Source organism: Nerophis ophidion, linkage group LG11 (genome assembly GCF_033978795.1).
Source record: "Nerophis ophidion isolate RoL-2023_Sa linkage group LG11, RoL_Noph_v1.0, whole genome shotgun sequence".
Taxonomy (NCBI): Eukaryota; Metazoa; Chordata; class Actinopteri; order Syngnathiformes; family Syngnathidae; genus Nerophis; species Nerophis ophidion.
The window spans coordinates 30,844,496-30,863,663 of NC_084621.1; the positions used below are offsets into that span (position 1 = coordinate 30,844,496).

At 42.0% G+C, this 19,168-nt stretch overlaps 1 protein-coding gene across 2 annotated transcripts in view; it reads left to right on the forward strand.

Moving 5' to 3' along the window:
* Window positions 1–19,168, forward strand: part of LOC133561904 (gamma-aminobutyric acid type B receptor subunit 1-like) — a 126,481-nt gene that overhangs the window by 48,124 nt on the left and 59,189 nt on the right. For both annotated transcript variants that reach the window (XM_061915553.1, XM_061915554.1), the window contains exons 7-8: window positions 15,528–15,773; window positions 15,851–15,914. In XM_061915553.1, the coding sequence (XP_061771537.1) occupies window positions 15,528–15,773; window positions 15,851–15,914 (310 nt within the window). The remainder of the gene's footprint in view (window positions 1–15,527; window positions 15,774–15,850; window positions 15,915–19,168) is intronic.

The following is a 19,168-nucleotide window of genomic DNA, read 5'->3' on the forward strand; positions in this document are numbered from 1 at the left end:
AGGAAGCCGGAGTACCCGGAGGGTTGATTGATTGATTGAAACTTTTATTAGTAGATTGCACAGTTCAGTACATATTCAGTACAATTGACCACTAAATGGTAACACCCGAATAAGTTTTTCAACTTGTTTAAGTCGGGGTCCAAACTTGTTTAAGTCGGGAACCCACGCAGTCCTGGAGAGAACATGCAAACCCCACATAGAAAGATACCGAGCCCAGGATCGAATGCCTTTAATGTATTGTTTTACGTTTGTATAAAGTAACGTCACATATACAAACCCCGTTTCCATATGAGTTGGGAAATTGTGTTAAATGTACAAACCCCGTTTCCATATGAGTTGGGAAATTGTATTAGATGTAAATATAAACAGAATACAATGATTGGCAAATCATTTTCAACCCATATTTAATTGAATATGCTACAAAGACAACATATTTGATGTTCAAACTAACATTTTTTTTTTTTTTTGCAAATAATCATTAACTTTAAAATTTGATGCCAGTAACAACGTGACAAAGAACTTGGGAAAGGTGGCAATAAATACTGATAAAGTTGAGGAATGCTCATCAAACACTTATTTGGAACATCCCACAGGTGTGCAGGCTAATTGGGAACAGGTAGGTGCCATGATTGGGTATAAAAGCAGCTTCCATGGAATGCTAAGTAATTCACAAACAAGGATGGGGCGAGGGTCAGCAATTTGTAAGCAAATTGTCGAACAGTTTCAGAACAACATTTCTTAACGAGCTATTGCAAGGAATTTAGGGATTTTACCATTTACGGTCCGTAAAATCATCAAAAGGTTCAGAGAATCTGGAGATATCACTGCACGTAAGCGATGATACTACGTACCTTTGATCCGTCAGGCGGTACTGCATCAAAAACCGACATCAGTGTGTAAAGGATATCATCACATGGGCTCAGGAACAATTCATAAAACCACTGTCAGTAACTACAGTTGGTTGCTACATCTGTAAATGCAAGTTAAAACTCTGCTATGCAAAGCAAAACCCATTTATCAACAACACCAAGAAACGCCGTTGACTTTGCTGAGCCTGAGCTCATCTAAAATGGACTGATGCAAAGTGGAAAATTGTTCTGTGGTCTGAAGAGTCCACATTCAATTTATATTTGGAAACTGTGGACGTAGTGTCCTCCGGAAGAAATAGGAAAATAACCATCCAGATTTTTATAGGCGCAAAGTTCAAAAGCCAGCATGTGTGATGGTATGGGGTTGTATTTTTGCCCAAGGCATGGGTAACGTACATATCTGTGAAGGCACCATTAATGTTGAATGGTCCATACAGGTTTTGGAGCAACACATGTTGTCATCCAAGCAATGCTATCATGGACGCCCCTGCTTATTTCAGCGAGACAATGCCAAGCCACGTGTTACAACAGCGTGGTTTCGTAGTAAAAGAGTGCGGGTACTTTCCTGGCCCGCCTGCAGTCCAGACCTTTCCCCCATGGGAAATGTGTGGCGCATTATGAAGCGTAAAATACGACAGCGGAGACCCCGGACTGTTGAAAGACTGAAGCTCTACATAAAACAAGAATGGGAAAGAAGTCCACTTTCAAAGCTTCAACAATTAGTTTCCTCAATTACCAAACGTTTATTGAGTGTTGTTAAAAGAAAAGGTGATGTAACACAGTGATGAACATGCCCTTTCCAAACTACTTTGGCCCATATTTACATCTAACACAATTTCCCAACTCATATGGAAACGGGGTTTGTAAATATAAACGGAATACAATGATTTGCAAATCCTTTTCAACCAATATTCAATTGAATGCACTACAAAGACAAGATATTTGATGTTCAAACTCATAAACTTTATTTTTTTTTGCAAATAAGAATTAACTTAGAATTTCATGGCTGCAACATGTGCTAAAGTAGTTGGGAAAGGGCATGTTCACCACTCTGTTACATCACCTTTTATTTTATTAACACTCAATAAACGTTTGGGAACTGAGGAAACTAATTGTATTTCGCGCTTCATAATGCGCCACACATTTTCGATGGGAGAGAGGTCTGGACTGCAGGTGGGCCAGGAAAGTCCCCGCACTCTTTTTTTATGAAGCCACACTGTTGTAACACTTGCTGAATGTGGCTTGGTATTGTCTTGCTGAAATAAGCAGGGGTGTCCATGAAAAAGACGGCGCTTAGATGGCATCATATGTTGTTCCAAAACCTGTATGTACCTTTCAGCATTAATAGTGCCTTCACAGATGTGTAAGTTACCCATGCCTTGGGCAGTAATTCACCCCCATACCATCACAGATGCTGGCTTTTGAACTTTGCGTTGATAACAGTCTGGATGGTTCGCTTCCCTTTTGGTCCGGATGATACGATGTCAAATATTTCCAAAAACAATTTGAAATGTGGACTCCTTACACCACAGAACACTTTTCCACTTTGCATCAGTCCATCCTAGATGATCTCGGGCCCAGAGAAGCCGGCTGCGTTTCTGGATGTTGTTGATAAATGGCTTTCGTTTTGCATAATAGAGCTTTAACTTGCACATACAGAAGTAGCGACAAACTTAATTTAGTGACAGTGTTTTTCTGAAGTGTACCTGAGCCCATGTGATGATATCCTTTAGAGATTGATTTCTGTTTTTGATACTGTGCCTCCTGAGGGATCGAAGGTCACGGTCATTCAATGTTGGTTTCCGGCCATGCCGCTTACGTGGAGTGATTTCTCCAGATTTTCTGAACCTTTTGATGATATTATGGACCGTAGATGTATAAATCCCTACATTTCTTGCAATTGCACTTTGAGAAACGTTGTTCTTAAACTGTTTGACTATTTGCTCACGCATTTGTGGACAAAGGGGTGTACCTCGCCCCATCCTTTCTTGTGAAAGACTGAGCATTTTTTTGGGAAGCTGTTTTTTACCCAATCATGGCACCCACCTGTTCTTAATTAGCCTGCACACCTGTGGGATGTTCCAAATAAGTGTTTGATGAGCATTCCTCAACTTTATCAGTATTTATTGCCACCTTTCCCAACTTCTTTGTCACATGTTCCATCCATCCATCTTCTTCCGCTTATCCGAGGTCAGGTCGCGGGGGCAACAGCCTAAGCGGGGAAACCCAGACTTCCCTTTCTCCAGCCACTTCGTCTAGCTCTTCCTGGGGGATCCCGAGGCGTTCCCAGGCCAGCCGGGAGACATAGTCTTCCCCACGTGTCCTGGGTCTTCCCCGTGGCCTCTTACCGGTTGGACGTGCCCTAAACACCTCCCTAGGCATGCGTTCGGGTGGCATCCTGACCAGATGCCCGAACCACCTCATCTGGCTCCTCTCGATGTGGAGGAGCAGCGGCTTTACTTTGAGTTCCTCCCGGATGGCAGAGCTTCTCACCCTATCTCTAAGGGAGAGCCCCGCCACACGGCGGAGGAAACTCATTTCAGCTGCTTGTACCCGTGATCTTATCCTTTCGGTCATGACCCAAAGCTCATGACCATAGGTGAGGATGGGAACGTAGATCGACCGGCTCAGCTCCTTCTTCACCACAACGGATCGGTACAACATCCGCATTACTGAAGACGCCGCACCGATCCGTCTGTCGATCTCACGATCCACTCTTCCCTCACTCGTGAACAAGACTCCTAGGTACTTGAACTCCTCCACTTGGGGCAGGGTCTCCTCCCCAACCCGGAGATGGCACTCCACCCTTTTCCGGGCGAGAACCATAGACTCGGACTTGGAGGTGCTGATTCTCATTCCGGTCGCTTCACACTCGGCTGCAAACCAATCCAGTGAGAGCTGAAGATCCCGGTCAGATGAAGCCATCAGGACCACATCATCTGCAAAAAGCAGAGACCTAATCCTGCGGCCACCAAACCGGAACCCCTCAACGCCTTGACTGCGCCTAGAAATTCTGTCCATAAAAGTTATGAACAGAATCGGTGACAAAGGACAGCCTTGGCGGAGTCCAACCCTCACTGGAAATGTGTTTGACTTACTGCCGGCAATGCGGACCAAGCTCTGGTACTGATCGTACAGGGAGCGGACCGCCACAATAAGACGGTCCGATACCCCATACTCTCTGAGCACTCCCCACAGGACTTCCCGAGGGACACGGTCGAATGCCTTCTCCAAGTCCACAAAGCACATGTAGACTGGTTGGGCAAACTCCCATGCACCCTCAAGAACCCTGCCGAGAGTATAGAGCTGTTCCACGACCACGACGAAAACCACACTGCTCCTCCTGAATCCGAGGTTCGACTATCCGGCGTAGCCTCCTCTCCAGTACACCTGAATAAACCTTACCGGGAAGGTGTGATCCCACGATAGTTGGAACACACCCTCCGGTCCCCCCTCTTAAAGAGAGGAACCACAACCCCGGTCTGCCAATCCAGAGGTACCGCCCCCGATGTCCACGCGATGCTGCAGAGTCTTGTCAACCAAGACAGCCCCACAGCATCCAGAGCCTTTAGGAACTCCGGGCGGATATCATCCACCCCCGGGGCCTTGCCACCAAGGAGCTTTTTAACTACCTCAGCGACCTCAGCCCCAGAAATAGGAGAGTCCACCACAGATTCCACAGGCACTGCTTCCCCATAGGAAGACGTATTGGTGGGATTGAGGAGGTCTTCAAAGTATTTCTTCCACCTATCCACAACATCTGCTGTTGAGGTCAGCAGAACACCATCCGCACCATACACGGTGTTGATAGTGCACTGCTTCCCCTTCCTGAGGCGGCGGACGGTGGTCCAGAATCACTTCGAAGCCGTCCGGAAGTCGTTTTCCATGGCTTCCCCGAACTCCTCCCATGTCCGAGTTTTTGCCTCAGCGACCGCTGAAGCCGCACACCGCTTGGCCTGTCGGTACCTGTCCACTGCCTCCGGGGTCCTATGAGCCAAGGACCCGATAGGACTCCTTCTTCAGCTTGATGGCATCCCTCACCGCTGGTGTCCACCAAGGGGTTTTAGGATTGCCGCCCCGACAGGCACCAACTACCTTGCGGCCACAGCTCTGATCAGCCGCCTCGACAGTGGAAGTGCGGAACATGGTCCACTCGGACTCAGTGTCCAGCACCTCCCTCGTGACATGTTCAAAGTTCTTCCGGAGGTGGGAATTGAAACTTTCTCTGACAGGAGACTCTGCCAGACGTTCCCAGCAGACCCTCACAATGCGTTTGGGCCTGCCAGGTCGGTCCGGCATCCTTCCCCACCATCGCAGCCAACTCACCACCAGGTGGTGATCGGTAGAAATCTCCGCCCCTCTTTTCACCCGAGTGTCCAAAACATAAGGCCGCAAATCCGATTACACAACTACAAAGTCGATCATGGAACTGCGGCCTAGGGTGTCCTGGTGCCAAGTGCACATATGGACACCCTTATGTTTGTACATGGTGTTTGTAATGGACAAATTGTGGCGAGCACAAAAGTCCAATAACAAAACACCACTCGGGTTCAAATCCGGGCGGCCATTCTTCCCAATCACGCCTCTCCAGGTTTCACTGTTGTTGCCAACATGAGCGTTGAAGTCCCCCAGTAGGACAAGGGAATCACCCGGGGGGACACTTTCCAGTACTCCCTCGAGTGTACCCAAAAAGGGTGGGTACTCTGAACTGCTGTTTGGTGCGTAAGCACAAACAACAGTCAGGACCCGTCCCCCCCACCCGGAGGCGGAGGGAGGCTACCCTTTCGTCCACTGGATTGAACTCCAACGTGCAGGCTTTAAGCCGGGGGGGCAACCAGAATTGTAACCCCAGCCCGTCGCCTCTCACTGTCGGCAACGCCAGAGTGGAAGAGGGTCCAGTCCCTCTCGAGAGAAGTGGTTCCAGAGCCCTTGCGGAACTTCTTTACTTCACGCACTAGCTCAGGCTCTTTCCCCCCCCCCAGTGAGGTGACTTTCCACGTCCCAAGAGCTAGTTTTTGTAGCCGAGGATCGGACCGCCAAGTGCCCTGCCTTCGGCTGCCGCCCAGCTCACATTGCACCCGACCTCTATGGGTGGTGAGCCCATTGGAGGGGTGACCCACGTTGCCTCTTTGGGCTGTGCCCGGCCGGGCCCCATGGGAACAGACCCGCCCACCAGGCACTCGCCATCGTGCCCCACCTCCGGGCCTGGCTCCAGAGGGGAGCCCCGGTGACCCGCGTCTGGGCGAGGGAAATCTGGGTCCATGTTTTGTCTTTTTCATAGAGGTCTTCGAGCTGCTCTTTGTCTGATCCCTCACCTAGAACCTGTTTGCCTTGGGAGACCCTACCAGGGGGCATAAAGCCCCCGGACAACATAGCTCCTAGGATCATTGGGACACGCAAACTCCTCTACCACGATAAGGTGGCAGCTCAGAGAGGAGTTTGTCACATGTTGCTGGCATGAAATTCTAAAGTTACTGATTATTTGCAGAAAAAAAATATTTATTAGTTAGAACTTTAAATATGTTGTCTTTGTAGCATATTCAACTGAATATGGGTTGAAAATTATTTGCAAATCATTGTATTGCGTTTATATTTACTTCTAACGCAATTTCCCAACTCATATGGAAACGGGGTTTGTATGTACATAAACTATTTTATTTATTTCGTGGATGCACATTTGATTTATTTGAGAGATTTTTATTTATTTAATCACCAATATATTTATTGCATGGGCTTTTTATAAACAGCATTTTATGTTGTTGTTTTTTTTATTTCACGACCAGTTTACAACTGTGTTCCAAATTATTATGAAAATTGGTTTTAGGAGTCAAAAACATTAATTTTTCTGTTTTTCCATTAAACTCATGGATGGTATTGAGTCTCAAGGCTCTGTAGATTTTTGACATCAATTCCAGACACTTGTGATAAATACCCCGAGGTGAGCCCACAAAGGAAAACTGCTTAAAAGTGATTTTATTAAGATTAAGCAGGCCACGGGGTTCAAGCGATATGGGGAAGAAAAAACAATCTCTCTGCTGTTGAAAAGCTTAAGATGGTACACTAAATTGCTCAGAGTATGAATACTTTGGCTATTCCCAAAAAACTTATGTGTGATCATCGAACTGTAAAGAAATATGTTGCTAATTCAGAGGTCAGGCGATATTGTACAGATAAAGGCAAAAGAAAAAGACAACTTCATGGGAGAGAAGCTGCCAAAAGGCCATTGCAAAGCAGCAAATAGGTATTTGAAGCTGCTGGTGCCTCTGGAGTCCCATAAACCTTAAGATGTAGGATGCGCAAGAAGTTTGCAAGTGTGCTTAAAGCTAATATTCGGCCACCCCTTTTATTAGTAGATTGCACAGTTCAGTACATATTCCGTACAATTGACCACTAAATGGTAACAACCGAATAAGTTTTTCAACTTGTTTAAGTCGGGGTCCACGTTAATCAATTCATGATAAACAATGCTCACAAGCTCACAAGCAGAAACGGTTGCAGTGGGCTCAGGAATACATGAAGACTCATTTTCAAACACTTTTGTTTACCGATGAGTACTTTGCAGCCCTTGATGGCCCAGATGGCTGGGGCATCGGATGGTTGGTGAATGGCCACTCAGGTTTCTGATCCTGCACACTATGTGATTGTTTCATGTTACATTTTCTTTCTGCTTTTCAAAGCAATAGTGTCATGAAATATATTAAAGGTGTCGTAAAATATTTTGATAAATAGGTCGTGAAATAAATCAATTGGACATTTGTTAGGATTCTGAACTGTAAACGTAAAGGTCTGCAGCACTTTCATAATGTCAGTATTTTAAAGTAACATTATAGGAAATACTAAAATCATGCAGACAGGCTGGTTATATGTTTTTTTAATTATACTGAAGTTGAACACCTGTAGCTTATACTAATGTCTCCATCTAGCCCAAAGACGGGCCATGCTGTTATTAGCGTTGTCGCCAGGCCATCCCCAAGCTACTGCAGCTTCCGCAGAGTAGTATCTCAGATTTAATTGGATGGTTTCTTGTAAAATTAATCACAGGTAGGAATTTTCATGACCTCCGGCATCGGTTTTAATGACTTGTCAGGAGGTCGTGACATTTATGAGAGTCATCACGCTCCGTGAGCACAGTTGACATCGTCCCCTATTAGGTCCGCCGAGTCGATAAATAATCAAATCAGGTGTTATGCACACTCTGCAGAAAGGAGTTGTCTTTTCACCGCAGCACTTTCATCTTAATATAGCACATTAATAATAACACAAAATAAGTAACAGGTCCACATTAATGTGGATAAATGTTTGTTTAGAAAATCTGAGAAAATGTAAGGCTATTAATGCAGGTTGAAAATGAATGATATTGAATCGTGATGAATGAAAATGAGCCCACAGCAACACTGTGATTATTCAGATTAAAACACCACTTTCAAAACAATGGGCATATAAGGTTTTCCAGTAAGCCCTTTCCCTTTTACGGACTATAAAGCGCACCCACTAAATTTTCAAAGAAAACAGTATTTTACAGATATTAGCCGCACCATACTGTACTATAAGTCACAGATATATACATTGTGAAATTCTACTTACCCAGAAATATTTTGTAAATGTTTATTTACTTACCTTCATTTTTTCCAAACTGTGCCTGTAAAACGGCAGTAAAAGGGTTGATCAGACAAAACAGAAGTCGTTGTCATGGACCCATTACATGCGGAAGCTCGTTCACCAATCAGCCACACGGACTCAATAACTCCACAGTGACGTTTTGGTGAGTTTACTGAGGAATTTGTAAAACAAACAACACAAAATGAATGCCATTGTACGTCAATAACACTAACAGACACTCGTAGACGTGTTAGCATATTAGCTAATGCGACAGCACGTACAAATATGCATGAAAAGACTCCTACAGACATCCCACAGTAAGTTAGTTAGTAAGAATTGTCTTAGTCGAATTGTGAAACTTACAAGCTTCAGTCGTTCAACAGTCCGGGGTCTACGGTGTCATATTTCACGCTTCATATTGCGCCACACATTTTCGATGGGAGACAGGTCTGGACTGCAGGCGGGCCAGAAAAGTACCCGCACTCTTTTACTTTGAAACCACGCTGTTGGAACACGTGCCTTGGCATTGTCTTGCTGAAATAAGCAGGGGCGTCCATGATAACGTTGCTTGGATGACAACATATGTTGCTCCAAAACCTGTATGGACTATTCAGCATTAATGGTGCCTTCACAGATGTGTAAGTTACCCATGCCTTGGGCACTAATACACCCCCATACCATCACAGATGCTGGCTTTTGAACTTTGCGCTATAACAATCCGGATGGTTATTTTCCTCTTTGTTCCGGAGGACACCCTGTCCACAGTTCCCAAATATAATTTGAAATTTGGACTTGTCAGACCACAGAACACTTTTCCACCTTGCATCGGTCCGTCTTATATTAGCTCGGGCCCACCCAAGCCGGCGGTGTTCCTTGGTGTTGTTCTTAAATTGGTTTTGCTTTGCATAGCAGAGTTTTAACTTGCACTTACAGATGTAGCAGCCGACTGTAGTTACTGACAGTCATTTTATGAAGTTTTCCTGAGCCCATCTGGTGATATCCTTTACACACTGATGTCGGTTTTTGATGCAGTACCGCCTGAGGGGTCAAAGGTCTGTAATATCATCACTTACGTGCAGTGATTTCTCAAGATTCTCTGAACCTGATTTTACGGACCGTAGATAGTAAAATCCCTAAATTATTTGCAATAGCTCGTTGAGAAATGTTGTTCTTAAACTGTTCGACAATTTGCTTACAAATTGGTGACCCTCGCCCCATCCTTGTTTGTGAATTATTTAGCATTTCATGGAAGCTGCTTTTATACCCAATCATGGCACCCACCTATTCCCAATTGGCCTGCACACCTGTGGGATGTTCCAAATAAGTGTTTGATGAGCATTCCTCAACTTTGTCAGTATTTATTGCCACCTTTCCCAACTTCTTTGTCACGTGTTGCTGGCATCAAATTCTAAAGTTAATGATTATTTGCAAAAAAAAAAATGTTTATCAGTTTGAACATCAAATATGTTGTTTTTGTAGCATATTCAACTTAATATGGGTTGAAAATGATTTGCAAATCATTGTACTCCGTTTATATTTACATCTTCACAATTTCCCAACTCATATGGAAACAGGGTTGCTTGGAGTGATGAATGGAGAATCCTTTCGAGCAGAAATGCTATTGACAGTTTTACTTACGGTTTGAGGCAAAACAGGAAGAATATTTTCAATTCGCAGCACCCGTAGTGAGCGACGCTCCCAAAAGATGGCGCCATGGCGCAAACAATAAAGCGCCATTCCAGTCCTCTGCCTGGGTTTAATGAAAATTATTAAACACAAAACATTGTGGCAATTAGCAAAAAAAAAAAATCTATGAGTTAGCCACATCGTTTGATGAGCGTAGCGATAGTGTAGGAAAAAAGTAGCGGCTTATTGTCTGGAAATGTTCTGCCTCAGTCACGACGTGAAAACCGCAAAAGTGCTGCAGAAAATATTAGTTATTCACTGTATGTGAGCATCAGTGAGAATGAACGTATTTTGGCTTTAAACCCAATGATAAAGTTGGAGTTATAAACACTGAAGCGCTGCTCTGCAAGTGGGGATTTAAAACATAGCCAGCTGATAGCTAGCTAGCAGCTAACGTCTCTCTGTAGTGTTTTAGCTACTTCTAAATCACTAGTCCTCCCATCCATGGTGACAAATAAACTACATTTCTTTCAAAAATCCTCCCAGCAGGTCGAAAAATGGCTAAACATGCTTCACTACACACCGTAGGAGGATACAATAGCTAACAGCTAACAACAAGCTAGCGCTCCTGAATATAAACAAAACAGTGGGCCTACACAGGTATCGATTGTAATGATATTAGAGCCGTATCTAGTCGTTACAACAATGATTACATCAACATTTTTTATCACAACATAGTCTTTTTTCCCTTTTTACATTTTCATTATGTTTATAAACTCAGGAAATATTTCACTGGATACATGAAGACTTTAAATATGACCAATGTATGACCCTGCAACGGATCGATACCCAAATTCGTGGTACGACCCAAAACTTATATAAAGTATCAAACAACAAGCAAATAAGCGCTTCTTACATTTTAACATGTTAAAACAAAAAAAATAACCAGATATTAACAGTAAATGACCTAGCAGAAATAATAATTACTTTTCTACCGCTTGTCCCTCATAATTTTGACAAAATGGGTAGAATGAGAAATTACTCAATGTTAATGCATACGTCAGCAGCTAAATTAGGAACCTTCGTGTGCTTACTTACTACTAAAAGAGAAGTTGTCTAGTATGTTCACTATCTTATTTGAAGACAGACTTGTTATTTGATTGCAATAGGAAACATGTATAATACATAAAAGTATGATACATAATGTATCATACAATTTTTTTTGTAAAATAAACCTAATGATGACATTTTTTGTGGTCCCCTTCATTTAGAAAAGTATTGAAGAAGTATTGAAGTACATTTTGATAGCGGTACCAAAATATTGGTATCAGGACAACTGTAGTGCTCAGTCATTCAGTCTGTCATTTTTTTTATATAGAAGCATTATTGGCAATTAAAATCAGTCACAATATTACAAAAGAGCAAGTGTATACTTTACGCTGGAGTCCGTGAGCCATGTGTGTTGTCCTTATGTGGCTTCTTCAGTATTTGCTCTATCCTTCGCAAATAGTTATAATTTAATCCTCGAAACCCAATAACTAACTAGCGCCAATAAAAAGGCTTAATTTTTTTTTTTCCTTCTGTTAGTAGCTGAACAGAGCCATTGGCCAAGCGTCTGTGTGCGAATCTAATGCTAGCTAAACTAGCTTGAGATGCTGTTTTGTTTTGTAAAAAAAAACAACCTAACGTGGATTATAAGCATCTGGTTTTTTGCACTGTAGGCAACAGTTTAGCTGTGTGCTGGCAAGTCTTTCATTTATTCAAGTCATTCTTTGTCGTGTATAAACTGTTACTGTTGGCGCCTTGGGTGTTTACCGAGATAAATATTCCGGCGTTAATGCGCTGTTTATCAAGAATATTGCTAAATCTGCAACAGAAGGAAGATTTTGCCTCTCAAAGTAGAAGGGGGGTTCCTTCATTTTTGTTTTGGGTCAGCAATTTAGCATCTCAGCGCCACTTCCTGCCTCATATCCGCATTCACGCTGTTTAATCCTCTTAAAGCATCTCTCCTTTTGACCTTTCCTGATTTTTTCTCTTCTTGTTTACTCGCCCTTCCCCCTGCCCCCATTATCAGCGGCTGTTGTTTGAATTAAAAAAAGCACACCTGTCGGCGTGGACGTGTAATGTCCCAGATACGACGGAGACGCCTGCATATTTATCAGTCTATTTCAAATTCAAATTCCAAGTTTGAAATTGGCATATATCTCCGGGCTGGGGCGGCCAAAGACAGCCAGCGTGCCAGGCACCGTAGGATGTGCGATTGCACATCGCCATTTAAATGCCGAGGTGGAATTTTAATGAATTGGACTTGTCAGCGCTGAATTGGACGTGCGTGGGCCTCAGGGAATCCTCTGGGACATCTTGATGATTGCTCGCAATAATCTGCCGTCAGGGGGGGGGGGTTATTTTATTTTATTTATTTATTATTTTCTTCCTTTGTCATGAAAAAGGGAGGTTTCTGTCAATAAAAAGGGAGTTTTTTTGTGGGTTGGTGCACTAATTGTAAGCGTACCTTGTGTTTTTTGTTGTTTTAATAAAAAATATATATTCTTTTATTATTATTATTTTTTTTATTATTATTAAAAAATAATAAAAAAATAATACAAAAATTATTTTGCGGCCCCGAACCAATCGATCCGCGGCCCGGTGGTTGGGGACCACTGCTGTACAGGACATGTCAGGGCAGACCTGTATTTTTAAGTCCTAAAGAAGCCAACTATGCAAGGTGTGCAGTGCAAGGTGAAATGCAGTTATGTCATCTTCTTGTTAGGACGACACAGATCCTTCACTGTTTTTCTATTCATTACAATTACATTCAGCTGGAAATAATATGTATGTATGGCATGCATGTGCAAAACACAGACCTTTTACATGATAAATGTATGATCATAGTCATCATTGTCACCGACGTCCCATTGGGTCATCATTGTCACCGACGTCCCACTGGGTGGGAGTTTTCCTTGCCCTTATGTGGGCCTACCAAGGATGTCGTAGTGGTTCGTGTTGTGGTTTGTGCAGCCCTTTGAGACACTAGTGATTTAGGGCTATATAAGTAAACATTGATTGATTGATTGATATCATATCAAATCCACCGCTTGTCCCTCTCGGGGTCGCGGGGGATGCTGGAGCCCATCCCGGCTGCATTCGGGCAAAAGGCAGGGTACACCTTGGACAAATCACCACCTCATCGCAGGGCCAACACAGATAGACAGACAACACACACTCACATTAAATCGTATCAAATATATCATATATATCATATATATCTCAATACAGTCAATTAACATGTTATGCGGGTGTCCAATTTGTAACAATAGGAATTATGTGTTTAAGATGTACACAGACGTATTTGAGTGACGGACCGGAAGCCATACCGATGTATGTTTGTGTGTAGTGTGTGTTATACAAATAAAAAGACTCAGTGAGCGAGTGTAATGCTCAATCGTCCAGTTTGTTGTCAAGAAACAGAACAAACTGAAATACATTTAAGCAAGATGTCTTTTAATGACCTGCAAACGCGGCACAATGGAGTGACGTCAGAGCGCAACAGCGACCTGTCAGTTACAGCAGATGCTATCTGGCTTCAAAGCAACTTCATAGATGATTATATTACCTAAATTTTTCATGAGTGGATTATTCCTAGCCTGTGAAATAATGGCTGGCTCTGAGGACGATTGATAAAACGCGGTCGTGACTTGTGAGTAAAGTGCGTTCACTTCAAACTGACACAATGTGCGTGACTGAAGAACTTTCGAGGAGCGAATATTGTGGTGTTTCAAATTTTTGTGTGGTTTTGCGTTCGTATTTGTCATTATTCAAAGCTGATTTTAATGTGTCGGTCAGCTGGAACAAAACATAGCAGTATCGTTACTCCAGAAGCTCATGGACCGACTTAATTAGGAACCGGTACTAGAAAATACATCCCTAGTTATGAGTTTATCATATATACCAGTGTTTCTTAACCATAGGCCCTATTGTTCCTTAGAGGGCCGCCAAAAAATATCTGTTTCTCAGCTGTGGTTTGTATGGGAGCAACCGTATTCATTTGTAATACACTTTTCCACCACTTGTGGCAGTAATTACAACATCAAATAAAAATAAAAAGTCCGGAGCTAGAAGAAGAGAAGCTCACGTTTCAAATTTTGGTTGAGTTCAGTTTCAAAGAGAAGTTTCCCAAATAGTGGTTGAGTTCAGTTTCAAAGAGAAATTTCCCAAATAAGCGCAAACAATACGGCTAACGTGGTAAAGCTGTATTTTACTTTGCACTTTAATTTAATTGACGGTTTATTAAGAAACATATTTATCATTAAGTGACACTTTGTTTTAACATTGTGTAAATGTATTTTTCATCAGTTTTTATGAGTCCCTTTTTTGTAGTGTATTTGATTAGTATTTATTTTAATAAGCCTTGATAATTACCTTTGTGAACAATACATTTTTCATTTCATTTGACAAGGTGTATCCTGGGAAATTGGCCAGACTGTATGTCAGATATAATTATTTAATACGATTAAAATCGAGTGTAAGAGAACAAATTCAGTGTTAATATTTGAGTGGGCCCCAAGGCCCTAGTAGAAAACTTGGGCCCTGAGGTCAAAAATGTGAAGAACACCTGATATATAACAAAATGATTACATTTTCTGAATAAGACAAGTGCTAATAAATAACGAGCTGCAATAAGTGCCGCCCTGTGGACACCCCTGCAATATATTGTATTTGTGTTATCAAAGTACAAATTAGGTAAATAAAATGAGAGACTAATTATCAATGTATCCATAAATTTATGATTGATTAATTTAATTGTGAAATATCGTCTAAAATAGTTGCATGAAGCCTGTTTTCAGATGTAGTTGTTTAATGATGCATTTATTTATTTCATGCCCAATGAAAAATACAAATAGATACATGGAAAATTACAAAATGTTTCAATAGTTAAATTGTCACATAAAATATGAAATAATTTCAATAAACCTTGAGATTGTATTATTCTATTTTATATTTGTATTTATAGAATGGGAGATCATGGATTTATTGTAATTTATTTACTGATACACGCTTTTTAAACAAATGTTATGACAGTTCACAAAAAATTCAATATAATCAATATGATTATATTTGAATTCCAATAAATATCACATAAGAAATAAGTAAATAATTTCAGTAAAATTATTTCAGATTATATTTCACAAATTAAATCATACATAAATCAATTTATTTTGTTTAGTTAGTATATATTTTAATGATTATATTTTTGTTATATTTAAATAAATAAATTTTTTGCCCAAAATTCACAGCTTTATTTAAGCTGGACTACTGAAAAGTTTCTCACTCCTCTCCGCCTTCGTCTTAAACGTCGTCTCACCAGAATCTGCTCTTATCTCGGAAAAGTCTCCTCTCAGTTCCGTTTTATTCTGTCTCTCGCCCCTCAATCAGACATCACAAGAGTTTCTGGCTGCCTTGATGTCTCGTCTGGGAGGAATGAATCCTGAAGAGACGGGCGGCTTCCAGGAGGCCCCTTTGGCCTACGACGCAGTCTGGGCCCTGGCGCTGGCCCTCAATAAGACGGTGGCGCCGCTCAAGGCAAAAGGTCGGCGACTGGAGGACTTCAACTACAACAACCACGACATCACGTCTGAGATCTACCGGGCTCTCAACACCAGCTCCTTCGAGGGGGTTTCGGTAAGTCTCAAAGCAGAACGGGATCCACAGGTAGTCTAGATCCAAACTTGGCTTTGTTCTTCACCTTGTGGTTTTAGGGTCAGGTGGTGTTTGACGCTCAGGGTTCCAGGATGGCAATGACCCTCATTGAACAACTTCAAGGTAAAAACATCCAATTGCTGCATTTCGTATTCAACGTTTTTGCCCTTCAAGATAAATAAAGTGTCCAGCTAACCTAACTTAACAAAATAGGATCTATTTAGTGGGGAAAATGTGTGTCGACCATGTTTGTTGTATACTGTTAGATGACGCAACTGTTAATTGCCAAAAAACTTTTTCGCATCGAATCTGATACCGATTTTGATCCAATTTTTCAATCGATACAGTATCGGAAGGAAGCGTACATACTTTCATTACCTGTAGTGTGGAAGGTTAGAAAAGGTTTATTCAAGTGAAATCAGTCACGCAGAGATCAATGGTAGGTGTGAAAAACACAAACCTATTCAATTTTCAGCATTTGGAATGGACTTGTGCTGTCTTTCAGTTGAAGAGGAGTGGTAATTGGTTATTGGCAACACCTAGTGGCCACAAGTATTCATTAAGTTAAGCTCATGCCGCGTTAAGTTAATCGATGCGGACATGTTTGTTACTGGATACTTTCGAATACAATTCTGCCTCAAATACTTTGTATGTGTACGTAATATGCAACTGTAATTGTGAGCGCTTTGAGTATCTAACAATAGAAAAGCGCGATATAAATCAAATCCATTGTTATTATTATTATTATAATTATTTGACACTCGTTAATAATGATAAATGTGATGTTTTGGACTGCAATATTGATTAATTAAGGACACTTATTACTTATGTCTAGGTTGTGTGATATTATGTGCTTTGCTGTTGTGTAGCTGGTAGCTCCTAGTAGACTATAGTTTATCATGTTCAGTAAGGATGCCTGATATTATCGGAATGCCGATATTATCGGCCGATAAATGCTTTATAACGTAATATCGGAAATTATCAGTATCGGTTTCTAAAAGTACAATTAATGACTTTTAAAACGCCGCTGTGTATAAGGACTTAGGGAGAGGTACCAATAAACCATAAAAGCACTGCCTTTGCGTGCCAGCTCAGTCACATAATAACTACAGCTTTTCACACATACTGTACGTTAATATAAGGCATGCTTGATCAACAGCCATACATGTCACACTGAGGGTGGCTGTATAAACAACGTAAACACTGTTACAAATATGCGCCACACTGTGAACCCACACCAAACGAGAATGACAAACAAATTTAGGGAGAACATCCGCATCGTAACACAACATAAACACAACAGAACATACACCCCCCCTATATTCTACCCCCCCACTTCAACCCTGCCCACCTCAACCTCCTCATAGTCTCTCTCAGGGAGAGCGTGTCCCAAATTCCAAGCTGCTGTTTAGAGGCATGTTAAAACAATAATGCACTTTGTGATTTCAATAATAGATATGGCAGTGCCATGTTGGCATTTTTTCCGTAACTTGAGTTGATTTATTTTCGAAAACCTTGTTACATTGTGTAATGCATCCAGCGGGGCATTACAACAAAATTGGCATAATATATATCGGTATCGGTTGATAGGGCCCTGGCGCCTATCTCAGCTACAATCGGGCGGAAGGCGGGTACACCCTGGACAAGTCGCTAACTCATCGCAGGGCCAACACAGATAGACAGACAACATTCACACTCACATTCACACACTAAGGCCAATTTTTAGTGTTGTCAATCAACCTATCCCCAGGTGCATGTCTTTGGAAGTGGGAGGAAGCCGGAGTATGTATATATACATAAATTTGCTGTAATCGCAATATCATAAATGCATCAAGATTAATCACACTATTTATGACCGCACATACATATACGTACATATATATACATATATACAAACATATATATATATATATATATATATATATATATATATATATATATATATATATATATATATATATATATATATATATATATATATATATATATCCAAAGACATGTACCTGAGGATAGGTTGATTGGCAACACTAAATTGGCCCTTGTGTGTGAATGTGAGTGTGAATGTTGTCTGTTTATCTGTGTTGGCCCTGCGATGAGGTGGCGACTTGTCCAGGGTGTACGCCGCCTTCCGCACGATTGGAGCTGAGATAGGCACCAGCGCCCCCCGTGACCCCAAAAGGAAATAAGCGGTAGAAAATAGATGGATGGATGGATATAGGTATATATACTGTTTATACACATATACATATATACTGTATATACATGTATATATACATATATATATACTCGTATACATATATACTGTATATATACACATATATATATATATATATACATTCACATATATATCTGTACGTATGTGTATGTATATATATATACTGTATATATTTATATGAGAGATATACCCCCTGTATATATTTATATGAGAGATATACCCCCAGGGGCGCCCGAGAGGGGGGGAGAATGAGCGCTCCGAATGGACAGATTTTCTGGTAACGACCCCTGCGAATGAAAAATTGACTACGAGTGCAGTCTGCAAATCTGGCAAGGTCTGCAAAAACCCGACTGGTCTAAAGATACATCAGACCAAGATGGGCTGCCTAAGGAAACCCGTGGTGCAACGCACAGTGCCAGTACCCTGTACGGCACCTGATGAGACGGAGGAGGATCCAGGCCCGGACACTACCCACAGTGCCCAGAACCTCCAAGCACCACCGGCGCATCCCCAAAGCAGACCGTCAGAGCATCGTCGGATATTGTGGCCCACTGCCAACAAGGAGTCAGAGTGGAAACAGTTTGATGAAGATGTTAATACAGCCCTGGAAGCAACAGCCAAGGGTAATGTGGACCAGAGGCTCAAGACAATGAGCATGTTCATAATTAGCATTGCATCAGACAGGTTTGGCATCAAGAAACAACGCGCTACCAAGACTACAACTGCAGCACCAATTCCAAACCGACGAGAAACCAAGATTTCCCAACTCAGACAAGAACTGAGAGTACTCAGGAGCCAGTACAGGAAGGCAAGCGTCAATGAGAAGGCAGCCTTGGCAGAACTGAGGGGTGTGGTAAGGGATAAACTACTCACCCTGCGACATGCTGAGTGGCACAGGAAGAGAGGCAAGGAAAGGGCCCGCAAGCGCAGTGCCTTCATTGCAAATCCATTTGGATTCACAAAGAAGCTGCTGGGAGAAAAACGCAGTGGTCAACTCTCATGTCCCGAGGAGGAAATCAACCTCCACATCAAGAACACCTACAGCGACGGCATGATAGAGCAAGACCTCGGCCACTGTGCAGCCCTCATATGCCCACCAGAACCCTGCACCCTGTTTGACACCAGTGAACCAACCTTGAAAGAAGTTAAAGAGGTAATCAAA